This window comes from Sitophilus oryzae, unplaced genomic scaffold (genome assembly GCF_002938485.1).
Source record: "Sitophilus oryzae breed Bouriz unplaced genomic scaffold, Soryzae_2.0 scaffold_1802_pilon_pilon, whole genome shotgun sequence".
Classification (NCBI taxonomy): domain Eukaryota; kingdom Metazoa; phylum Arthropoda; class Insecta; order Coleoptera; family Curculionidae; genus Sitophilus; species Sitophilus oryzae.
Genome location: NW_022146505.1, coordinates 1,023,660 through 1,036,925, shown reverse-complemented (window position 1 = coordinate 1,036,925; position 13,266 = coordinate 1,023,660). Strand labels below are relative to the sequence as shown.

The window sequence follows — 13,266 nt, the reverse complement described above, 5'->3', positions numbered from 1 at the left end:
AGTGTATTGTTTATTTTTAATTTTCTTTGGCGGGAAACAATTTTTTTGTTTTTTAACCTATTTCTATAAATTTTATTGGAAATTATTTAGGGTAATTTATTTATAAATATATAAAATGTCAGATTTCCCGGATCCCGAAGAAGAATTTGAGCTTATGTATGGAGATGAGCTTGAATTAATGGATGAACAAAATTTGGAAGGTAAAATATAAAAATTTCATCTAAAAGGTTATAATAAATATTCTTGTTTTTCTTCGATTTTAGATGAGGATATAGCAGTTTTACCCGCACCAAATGCTAGGAAAAGTTTAGATTTTAATACACCAACAAAAACTAATTCTCAAAGTGATGAAAATATAGATCATAACGCATCTTTTGTGTCTGGCTGTCTTGAAATTGATAACGAAACAGTTGGTGTAACAACAGAAAAAGAAACTGAACGTATTGAAACAACATTACATACAGACTTGAATGATGTTAATCATAGGAAACGAACTGTAAATGAGTTGTTTGGTGATGTAGATGACCTTTTCGAAACCGAACTTGATGAGATATATTCTGCACCGAAAAAATTGTGTGAAGATGAGAAATACAAGAAAGATATGAATTTAATAAAATTGATTGTACAAAAAAGAAATGACTATAAGCAAACACATAATTTAAATTCAATTGGTATAAATACAAATCCTGTAAGCAGGGATTTAGAGCGGAATAAAAGAAATATATCTCTAGAAGTACCGAAGTATCCTTTTATTCGAATAAAAAACTTTGCCAAAGAGAATATTTATATTCGGTATCATTCGGAAAAATATGAGGAAGATGAATCGAAGAGAATTGTGAAAGAAAGTAATTCTGTAGGTGCATTAGGTGATAATTTTCAAAAGGTTCTAAATGAGGCTCAAGAAATGGTAATTCCTTTTTATTAATACTTTTATTTAATTAATAATTAATAATTTATTTAGATATATAAAGAAACTACAGAGCAACTAACAGAAAATCGAGATATTGAGATGGTAGAAGAGTCTAATAAAGATAACCAACTCTGGGTTGAATTATATAAACCAAAACGATATTTAGAATTGCTAAGCGATGAAAGTACCAACAGAACCATATTGAGATGGATAAAATTATGGGATAAAGTAGTGTTTCATAGGAATCCTAAAATTAAAGTTACCCAGCCTCTACCATCGGACAATAAAAAGTTTTTTAAATTTAATGAATTGAACACTAAACTGGATGAGCACGGAAGACCTGAGCACAAAGTTGTGTTGTTGTGTGGCCCACCTGGTTTAGGTAAACATTGTATAGAAGTTTAAAATTTCTTGCTAAATAGTTTTTTGTATTATTTTAGGAAAAACTACGTTAGCTCACATGGTAGCAAGGCATGCAGGCTATAACGTTATAGAAATTAATGCCTCGGATGATCGTAGCATTGATTCATTTAGAACAGCATTGGAGAACGCCACTCAAATGCACTCAGTAATTGATAGGGAAAAAAGACCAAACTGTATAGTGTTTGATGAAATTGATGGAGCACCACCACCTTCAATTGACTATTTAGTGAAATTCATACAGGGCGATGTAAAACCGAAAGGCAGAAAGTCCAAAAACAAGGAGAATACTCCTTCTATACTAAAAAGACCGATAATATGTATTTGTAACGATGTGTATGTGCCTGCTTTAAGACCTTTAAGACAAATATCTTTTGTTATAAACTTTCCGCAGACATCTAGTGTGCGTTTGGCGGAAAGATTGGTTGAAATTTGTAGGAGACAGCAGATTAAAACAGATATGGGTGCCATGACGGCACTAGCAGAAAAATCGAACAATGATATAAGATCATGTTTGTCAGTGCTGCATTTTTTCAAAACCCAAAATAAACCCATTGGTCTTTCTGATATTTATAAAACTAATATTGGTCAGAAAGATATGCAGAAAGGATTGTTCACTATATGGAAGGAAATGTTTGAGATAAAGAGAATGAGGAAATTAACAGGAGGAAGTAGTGCACCAGCAATGAAAGAGAGAATGCAGAATATACTCAGTTTGATTGGTTCTTTTGGTGACCATGAAAGAGTTGCTCAAGGTGTATTTGAAAACTACCCCAATTTGAACACTAACATTAATTTGGAGGATACAGCTCATGCCCTGGATTGGTTTTGTTTTAATGATATATTTAACAAGCAGATTTACACTACTCAGAACTACACTTTGATGGGATATTTGAACTACGCCTTTGTCGTTTGGCATTTTGCGTTTGCCAGGTTCCAGAAAGAGAAAATAACTTATCCATCTGCGGGATACGAGGTAAGATTTTTTTTACATTATTGGCGAATGCGCCAGAATTTGAGAATAGTTACTTAATAGAAATTTATTTTGGAGCTCGTAAACAGGGTCTATTTTAATTTTTTTTATTTAAAAAAATATTTTTTTTTGAATTATTGATCTCCCTATTGGCCATAAAAATATTCCTTTTTATATTTTTTTTTGGGAAAATATTTCTAATAATGAGTAAAAATATAATTTTTATAATAAAGGTATATTTATTGGCGGATGCGCCGGATTTTAAGAATTTTCCTATTTTGACAATTTTTACTTATTTTACTATACATCTATTACTGGTTTTGATATTTTTGATACCCTAAAAATATATTTCGTGTTTTATGTTATCTATTATAACAATGTATACTAAACTTATCAATTATTTAATGTGTTTTAGTGAAATACAAATTTATTTTTAACTGGTAATAAAGCCGGAGAGTACATTATAGTGTATGTAACGGCCATACCACGTTGGCGCACCAGTTCCCGTTCGATCACTGAAGTTAAGCAACGTCGGGCGCGGTTAGTACTTGGATGGGTGACCGCTTGGGAACCCCGCGTGCCGTTACTTTTTATTTTTTTATTTAATAACAGTTGATAAAGTTTTTATTTCTAATATACTGGTAAGTTGTAAGATATATTTTGTGAAATAACTTATACCGGGTGCGTCTCAAAAGTGGCACCTCTAACTTTTTTATTTTTTTAGATAAAACATCGATATTTGGTATGTTAGTATAGACATAAATTATTATTGATTGACGTATTCAATAATTGTATTCGGTCACTTCCTGTTTCACCGGAAATAACTACAACTTTTGATTTCAAAATGGCATCTTGGGTGTTTTGTTACTTTATTCGATAGAAAAAGACACTCTGAATAAAATGACATATCATATTATGTCAACTTTTTACATATTCGAATTTGGTTTATTTGAAATTAAAATATGCGATTCATAACGACAATTTGACTCTAAATACATGCGTGTGGTACCAAATTAGTACATTTAAAAATGCTTCATCCAATTATGCTAATGAGCCGCCTTCGTTCTATTTGAAAAAATTGAGATATTATTAAAAACACCGGGCAGGACAAGACACTAAAACATTAGACGATCATATATATTTTTACAAGGCTCCTTGATTAAAAATTAATGTTTTTAACACATGGCACTCTAGATTGAAATTTAAAATACAATTTTTTCTTAAGCGAAAATGTCAAAAATTGACACATGATATGTCATTCTATTCAGAGTGTCATTTTCATCGAATAAAGTAAAAAATACCGAGGGTGCCATTTAAAAAAATAAAAAATTGTAGTCATTTCTGGTGAAACAGGAAGTGGCGGAAAAGAATTGAATACGTCAATCAATCCTAATTTCTAATTTATGTCATATAGTAACATACCAAATATGGTTTTTTATCTGAAAAAAAAAGTTATAGAGGTGAGCCATTTTTGAAAGGTACCCGGTTTATTAAACATTATTTACCGGTAAGTTGCAAAATATATTTTGTGAAATAATTTCTATATTAAAAATTAGTTAAACACAGCGAACAAAAATTTAGAACAATTTTGTTTATTAACCGTAATAATTTTTTTTGTCATTTTATATAATGTTACTATTATGTATTTTTTTGTAATTTTATACGCAGGGTTGTTCACCACTGTTCACCATATAGGACACGGAATATTGTAGCTAAACGATTAGATTTTTACAAATTGTAAGTTTTGCGTTCGTTGAACGACTATTAGAGCTACAATTTATAAATATTTTTTACAAGATACAGAGTGTCCTAAATAAGTAAAAAATGTTATAGTTGTATTTTTTTAAATAGAACACCCTGTATATTATTCTATTTTTAGATTCTACGATTGAAATAAAGGTAAGTTTGATTAAAGTTTATCACACTTAAACCTTACCGTTTTTGAAATATTTTCAATTTTATGAAATAGCAGTAAAAATATTAAGGCTTCATTTCTCCAAGGGTATCAAAGTTTTTAATACTAAATATTTACTGAAGATTATTTATTGATCAGGTTTTGTATTGCAATAATAAAAATTATACTACCTTATACAGAGTGTCCAAAAATTTATATTAAATAATTATTAGCTTTAAACGGCAAAAACTTGTTTAATTTAAATGGTTTTAATTAATTTAACCAAACGCCCTGTATATTTTAGGTGAATCAGGTGCAAAATTTAATCGTTAATCAAATTGTATTGTAACCGTGTATAATGTTGTATACAATGATATATGCAATTTAGTCTTTGTTATATTATATCACAATTCTTTTTCATTTAACCCTAATTATTTTTACCAGGCTTATTCCTCCATTGCAACAAACCCTTTATTATTTACTTATAATTCGGACTGCCTAAATAATTAAATTGCAATTTGAAGAAAAGGATCCTGTAATTTTTCAAATGCGATTACTAATCTCCTCCCCTCACCTCACCCAAATCTCTTCCTCCGCTCCGAGTAGGCTCTGTCCAGAGAACAGCGCGCCTTAACGGCGTCATGCAAAATTAACGGCAAATCTGGGGCCTCGCGAGCGCTCTTTTTTAACGCGTTTTCATTTCTTAAAAGGTTTTCCCGTCGAGCGCATACCGCAATTATCCGCCAGAATAATATCTCATTAATAATGCGAATGTCGGTTACCCGCGATGCCCGCCGCTTTTGAATTAACCACGGAGCAACGACAAAAATAACAACGAGGATAAGGAAAAAAGGATTTAACTTCGGTGTGAATTAAACAGCAATTATTTTAATGATGTATTTAGATCTTACACTGAAAAAAGTGACACTTCTAACCACAACTTCTGCGAAAGTAATCACCCCACCCTTATACAGGGTGTCCCAGGCTGAGCGTGCATTAGAAGTTTCTAGAGAACCACAATATCTAGATCGGAGATTTTTTGCACATCATCGTTTCACAACGAGATCTATCGATTAAAAATATTTTGAATATGGCGACAGCGTTAACAGTAACTTTTTTATTAAATGGATACCCATTTTTTATTACATACTTAAATTCTCTGTCAAATTTTATAAATTTTGATATTAAACACTATAGATATCTAACAATAACCGTTTTTGAGAAAAAAATATTTAAAATTTTTGGACGAAAAAAACTATATGTCAAAAAAAAAAATTATATAGCCTAAATGTCAAATTTAGTGATTACCACAGCCACTGTGACATAAAGAGAAGACATGTGGCTATCTATTTCAAAAATTAAATTGTTCAAATGACATATAATAATGGCTGTAGCTGTCATGGAATTGAACGATTAAAAAATTATCATAAATCATTTTTTTCAAATGAAAACCCACTTTTTTTATTTCACTAGTGAAGAGGCTTTTCAATTCATTGCTTTTTGTCTATACATCGTCCCATTGCTGCCAAAAGTCACTAACTTACTTTTTATTACTTCCGAGAAAAATGCGTCTAAAGATGAATTGCATTGCATAAAGATGTTATAGTTAGTAACTATTCGGTATTAAAATAAAACATAAATAGCCAGAAATCTTAGTTAATTACTTTTGCAATCGATTCTCCGCCTCAAAACAGTTAGTGATTGAATTTGGTTGTTCGGAAAAATGTTAGTTAGTGACTTTTGGCAGCAATAGGACGACATTATGTTCCTATAGGTAAAATAAATCGTTTTTAAGTTATTTAAGATTTAGTTTGAAAATATTTTTCTTGATTTTATCTATCTGTCTTTGAGATTTAACAAGCAGACAATTTATTTCCATCTGTCAGAAAACGATATTATAAATACTGCCTGCCTTAAGAGTTTAAAAAGCGTATTTATAAAAATGTATCTCGTTATTTTCGCTCTTTAGTGATATCTAATAGTTGATATTATTACTATCATCACGTATGATCGAATAATATAACGTATGATCAAAAAAAAAAAAACAGCGCAAAGTTGGCTTGGAAATGATCGATAATATACTGCTTTTTGAATAAAGTGTCACAATATGACATGGCCAGATCTATTGTTTTACATCACTTGATGTTTAAAGTCATAGGCTACTGGTTAAAATCAAGAAAAATATACGCTTTAAAATAAATCTTAAATAACTTACAGTACGTCTGCTGGATCTGTGTACAGTACGTCTGTCCGTTCTGTAGCTACGGGGTATCCGTGAGAGGGGAAACGGTTTTCTCTCGATGTTTTTCGTAAAAAAATATACGACGCGTCCCATCAATAAAAATTCAACAAATTTGCAAGTAGCCAATAAAATGAGTGGGCGGAGCGATTTGCGGTGACGCACGTCAAATCGACGTATAAAATATATTGCTGTTTATTTAAATGTTTTTTGTCCGCATTCGTTTCATAGACACAGATCCAGCAGATGTACAGTATATGAAAGGAATGCGGACAAAAAACATTTAAATAAACAGCAATATATTTTATACGTCGACTTGACGAGTACATCACCGCAAATCGCTCCGCTCACTCATTTTATTGGCTACTTGCAAATTTGTCGAATTTTTATTGATGGTTTTATTTTATGGATGTGTCGTCTAATTTTTTACGAAAAACATGGAGAGAATATCGTTTCCTCTCTCACGGATACCCCGTAGCTACAGAACGGACAGACGTACTGTACAAACGATTTATTTTAGGTATAGGAACATGTATAGACAAAAAGCAATGAATTGAAAAGCCTTTTCACTAGTGAAATAAAAAAGTAGGTTTCTATTTGAAAAAAATGATTTAAGATAATTTTTTAATTGCTCAATTCCACAACAGCTGCGGTCATTATTAATAGACATTCGAACATTTTAATTTTTGAAATAGATAGCCACATGTCTTCTCTTTATGGCACAGTGGCTGTGGTAATCACTAAATTTGACGTTTAGGCTATAAACATATTTTTGACAGGCAGTTTTTTTCGTCAAAGAATTTTAAATATTTTTTTTTCTTAAAAACGGTTAATGTTAATGTTAGGTGTAGAGTGTTCAATATTAAAATTCATAAAATTTTACAGATAATTTAAGTATGTAATAAAAAATGGGGGCTCCCATTTAAAATAAGAAAGTTGCTGTCAACTTCCGGTACTTCCCGAAGTGCCGCCATATTGAAAATATTTTTAATCGATAGATCTCGTTGTGAAACTATGATGCGCAAAAAATCTCCGATCTAGAGATTGTAGTTCTCTAGAAACTTCTAATGCACGCTCAGCCTGGGACACCCTGTATATCTGTCGCAGACGTATAGAATAATTCGGCTTTTTGCAAAAAGACTAGGCATATTATAAAACACCGGCTTTTTAAACAAAAGAAGGAATTTTTACAAAAAGCCTATCTATTTTCAGTCACTTTGCAAAAAGCCCAATCAGAAATAGGCATATTAAACAATGACGATATTTTCTGGTACACATCTGCAAAAAGAATGCCTGTTTTCAGTCGTTTACAAAATGCCAAATCGTATTGTGGGCAGATTTAAAAATGAACAAAGTTTAGTTGCCATGAGTACTGAGCATAAGCCGCATCAACAAAACATCCCATCTCTGTCAATAATTCTGCGTCAAAATTCTATTTTGTTTGACGAAACAACTTTGAAAACCGCTGAATTTTATTTTCTTTTTTTAGTTCTGGTAACATTTTTCTTCGGTCTCCTGTTGGATATGGGTAGTAACTGTTATTACATTTATTATTCCTAAAACAAATCATCTCTGTAATGCGTATAATAAATAATTATAAAAAATTATAATATTAAATATAATAATATAATAAAAAAATATCTGTATTTGTACTCATCCTATGTCCTTCCTTCTGTTTTTTTTTAATTATAGTACTATAAAAACTTGAAGAATGTTTAAATGCAAAAACTGCAGAACAAAATCCAAATCATAAAGTAAGGTTATGTTCTCATATTTGACGAAATATCGAATAAAGTATGGAAACTTTTCAGGTCCAAAACGGGTACGAAATCTGTAAATGTAAGCCACATCTGTTTCTTAAATGTTTCGAAAAATTTGTGACACTAAGATCTTTATTGTTATAGCTTATGTAGCGAAACGATATTTTGGTAAAACGTGTAGATACAAAAAGCGATTTATGTTACGAAACATATGTATCAAAAATGTGACGAAACTGTTTCGCAATGTTTCCCAGCAAAGATTTTGTTTAGATTTTGTGCCTAAAAATGCTACTTGGGAACAACCCTGTACATAAAGCTCCAACCGTGTATACGCAAAGTGTAAGGATCATACCTGCCGTGTTAAAGAAAAACACCTTAACTACAATTGAGATACAATTGTGTAATTAAAAATATAAATGTATTTTACAACTAATTGAGAAACATAAACACCTTAACTTTAATAAGTTAAATTTTTGTCAACACAGCAGAATACTGTGTATTCTGCAAATTCTAATTAAAAGCATCGTTTTAAATTATAATTAAAAACATTACTAAATCTCATCATAATTGTTCTATAAAATACTGAAATATGTTAATTCAAAAACTAGCAAAAACCCTCGCAGATCTCTAACATCATTTCCGCCCAACCAAAAACATCCACTAATCAATCACCGAATCCCATTCAGCAAAAACATCTTGCGGCCGTCTCTCCGTATCGCAAAAAGTCAAAGAAAAACAGAATTAATTCCCGGCTAGACAATGATGGTCAGGAAATAAAAATCCTTTTAAGTGAACAAATAGATGCTAAAGGATAATAAATAATGCGGCTGGGGCTGGGGGAAACCCCCGATGATCGATGATGGAGTCACTCCGCTGCCCTCTGGACTCTATTAAGACGAATCGTGGGCCGATTTCAATATGAAAAGAACGACCCAAGAACCGCAGTTCCGTCTATCTATCGTTTTAATTATGGAAAATAATGGAGGTAATGGTAAGGGCTAATGGAGGCTGATGCGACGAAGAATATGCGGATTTTGACAAATGATATCAGGATGTGGGATATTTTTCTGTTAGGATTTCGGTTCGATCCCTTGGGATCTTAACTACCAAGGCCTCGTTGTTCATACTCTTTTCAGGTTGGGTTGAGATTTACACCAAATTTATAACATTTTTTGGATAATGTTTCTAATAATTGTCTCTGTTTCTTGACACAAATCATCTACATTATATCATATTTGTGTCTAAAAAGAGAGAAAGTCATGTTTCGAAAATGAATCGACAACAAATGGAAACCTTGTTTCCAAAATGTTTCGATTTAGCGCTATCTGTGTAGAAATTTCGAACTAGTCACCTGTCAAAAACGCCAACCAAAACTTGTGGTCAAAATAATTAAAACATTTTTATTTAATAATTATAGCACAATTAAAACATAAAAACACGTATTCCATTGTGGAAAAGAAGAGAAAAAACGTTTGCTGGTAACATTTTTCTCCGGTCTCCTGTTGGGTATGGGTAGTGAATGTATAAAATGCGTATAATAAATAATTATAAAATCGCATAATAAAAATATCTATTTGTAGTCACTATATGCTCTTCCTTCTGCTTTTTTTAATTATAGTACTATAAAAACTTCAAGAATACTTAAATACAAAAAATGCAGAACAAAATCGGTTATGTTCTCATATACGAAATCAATTAAATTACGGAAACTTTTCAGGCACAAAATGGGTACGAAATCTGTAAATGTGAGCCACATCTGTTTCTTAAAAGTTTCGAAACATTTGTGACACTAAGATCTTTATTGTTATAACTTATGTAGCGAAACCAACAAAATTGGTAAAATGTTTCGAGACAAAAAAACGATTTATGTTACGAAACATATGTATCCAAAATGTGACGAAACTGTTTTGCAATGTTTTTCAGCAGAGATCTTGTTTCGATTTTGTGTCTAAAAAATACTACTTGGGTAGGTATTTTACGATTGAAATTGAGCCAGCGATCTTTTACTACAAGAAAAATGTACTCAAATAGACTTGCCGAGTTCAGTCGGCGTTCACTTGAACTCGAATTTTGTACAACCGTTTTACTGTCCAAACAATATATTACTAAAAACAACTTGTAAAAATTGTGTAATATAAAAATCGTATCACATCGACTCTACTCGATTTCTTTCCAGTTCCGCTATTCAAACGCCTCCTAATTCAATGGACCAAAAACAAAACGCTGCTGCCTGATGGGGCATATTCTATACGACCCTCGCTATCAAAAAGCAACCCCCCTCGCTCCACCCTATGCTACGCACACAAGTACGCACTCTCAGCCACTCGCGCTTAATGAACTAACCATTTTCGGACTGTTTGTCATTGTGCGGATGTAATTGCGCTGTTATATCATCATTAAACGGTGACAGGCGGTTGCGCCCGCTAAAATATCGCTTTTGCCGCTTTAAATTGCGTGAATTAATATCTGGATGGCGCATGGCGGCGCGAATGGAATGGGGAAGTTGGTAGAGAAAGGGCTGGTATAAATAAATAAATACATAAATTTACTAGAAATAATGCGTGTTTTATATCAAATCCATATCAAAATGGTCAGAAATACGATTCATAGCGCGTAAATCGAAACTGCGTATACAGGGTGGTCCGAACTGTATTCCGGAAACTTCAGTAGCATATTCTGCACATAAAAATAAGTAAAAAAATTCTTATAAATGTATGTCCAAAAATGCTTGGTTTCGGAGATACAGGGTGTAGAAGTTTCATTTTTATTTCTATTTTTTCCAAATATTTTTTGAAGTACCGTAAAATGGGGTGAATAGAAACAGTTTCGTAGGCTATTAGCGATATACCGGTTGATAAAAATGTGGTATTATTTTCCCGAATATTTTAAAACATGGGTCTTTGTTTGTTCTTTGCGTATACATATAATTTGATTTTTGAAAAATATGCGTATAATTATTAAATAAAAATTACATTTGTGTTTCTATTCACCTGCTATTCGGGAGAATAGAAACACACATTGATGTTAAGGTTTTTATCTATTTTACTTCCAATAAAGTGATTAGAAACAGTCAATTATTACATATTTAAGTAGGTTTAACAATCATTAACAATACATATAATATAACAACTTACATGTACCAGCTTATGTATTATTTTAAAAATAAATATTCTATTTATAAAGTTTTCGCGCCAAACAAAATAGGTGATAAATCGATCTCACATTTATTGATCAGCTGATTTACAGAAACAGTGCCGCCACAGATAAAACTATAGTTTTTACATTTTATTGTATATTACCAATGATAGAAAAATTAAATATGTCGACTCTTTTTACTTTGAATACTTTTATCGTGATTTGATTTTTTTCAGAAATTTTGTTTCTATTCGCCACTATGTTTCTATTCCCCCCATTTTACGGTAACGTCAATATTTGGATGAAAATTGGTATCTAGGAGTATTTTGATATGAGAAATTTGATTTTGATGTCAATATGACTCCTACTTATAGAGGGCGCTGCCTACATGTTTTTTAACAGGTTTGAAGAGTAATAACATTTCTTCCGTACCTGTATAAAAGTACTGAGTAAAAAATATACATTTACGACGTTTTTTCCGTAAAAAAATCACTGTGGTAATATGTGGTAAATATATAGTAACAATATATTGTAAATATATGGTGACAATATATGGTAAAAATCGCCACGAGTTTGAAATGGTTCTCGAGATATTTTGAATCGAAATTATCAATACCTGTCATCATTGACATAAATTAAACATGTTGACTAAATAGTTATTAGACTGAAATTGTAAATTTGAAATGTTTTTGTGCCAAAAGTTCAACAGAAACTGAAAAAATCATCATTTTTTGGAAGAAAAATTTATAATTAATTAAAAAAAAACGTTCAAATTTATCATTTCAGTCAAATAATTATCTCTCCAACAGGTTTATTTTTTGCGAGATTTTTAATTTTTGGTTAAAAAAATATAATATCATGAAAATATGGCAACAGAGGTACTAGATTAAATTTAGAGAAAAGAAGAAAAGAAAAAAGCAGCAGTTTTCAAAATTTAATCATTTTTAGGGTTCCGTCTCCAATCTAAAAAATATAAAACTTTTTCGAAACACCTAATGCAAACTTGGCCACACATACCCTGCGTAACAACATACTTAATATTATTCATAGACCACAGATTAATAACTAAACATTACCATACCCTTATAATTACGTACACGCTAAAACAAACAACGAACAGGTCCCCTACGGCCGATTACAATACCGTCGGCCCAACACAATCCAAACAGCGAAAAAGTTTCAGTATCGAATCATAACAAGCAAACATGGCAATAACGGTGTTAAGCGACCGACACAATGCCGATTAAGAGGTGGGGCGGCGGAGCACCCACTCGACAAACAAAAGAGGGCTCCCGGACCGTATGCGCGGCCCTAGCGAGACTATTAGGCCCATTGTGTTGGAGGAACGGAGCAAATAGAGCTCGAGGGGTTTGGTTTCGGTTTTTGGAGCGGTTTAGAGCAGCCACTCTTGTCAATAGAATTTTAATTTTTCATCCGTCTGCTATTTTTTGAGATATAAGAAATGTCGTAGTCGCGTGTAGTTTTTTAAATAAATAATATACAGTGTGTCCCAATATTCCGTGGACATAGAACTATTTTTGGAATCAAAATAAGTTTATTGGACACAATTAATTTACCTCTACACGAAAGTGCTTCGTTTGCCCGCTAGAGGGCATCAAAATAAAAAAAAATAAACACATATTTTCAGATATTTTAAGAACCGTCATTCCGATTTGAATGAGATTTTGGGTGTCTATGTTTTGTTAAGTGCTTTAACATTTGACTTTCACAAACATCGAGAAAATAAATGTACGGGAAGGGTGGAAACTATCCCCACCCTACATTTTAGTATAAAGATTTTCCAACTCTACCGACGACAGATTTTCTTTTTGTAAAATAGGTGCTCTAATATTTACTACACTCTTTTTCTCTTGTAAAAAAACCGTATTGCATAGCTTTCGAGAAAAAAAAAATTGGAGAATTTATTTTTCCAAT

General features: G+C 31.8%; 1 protein-coding gene and 1 non-coding gene across 3 annotated transcripts in view; both read left to right on the top strand.

Annotated features, from left to right (window-relative positions):
* The first annotated feature begins 45 nt into the window (after positions 1-45).
* Positions 46-13,266, top strand: part of LOC115883055 (chromosome transmission fidelity protein 18 homolog) — a 102,188-nt gene continuing 88,967 nt past the window's right edge. For both annotated transcript variants that reach the window (XM_030901330.1, XM_030901331.1), the window contains exons 1-4: positions 46-200; positions 264-907; positions 962-1,292; positions 1,351-2,306. In XM_030901330.1, the coding sequence (XP_030757190.1) occupies positions 116-200; positions 264-907; positions 962-1,292; positions 1,351-2,306 (2,016 nt within the window). In that variant the 5' untranslated portion in view covers positions 46-115. The remainder of the gene's footprint in view (positions 201-263; positions 908-961; positions 1,293-1,350; positions 2,307-13,266) is intronic.
* On the top strand, positions 2,775-2,892 carry LOC115883069. Its single transcript, XR_004050323.1, has one exon. It is a non-coding gene; the product is annotated as a 5S ribosomal RNA (ribosomal RNA).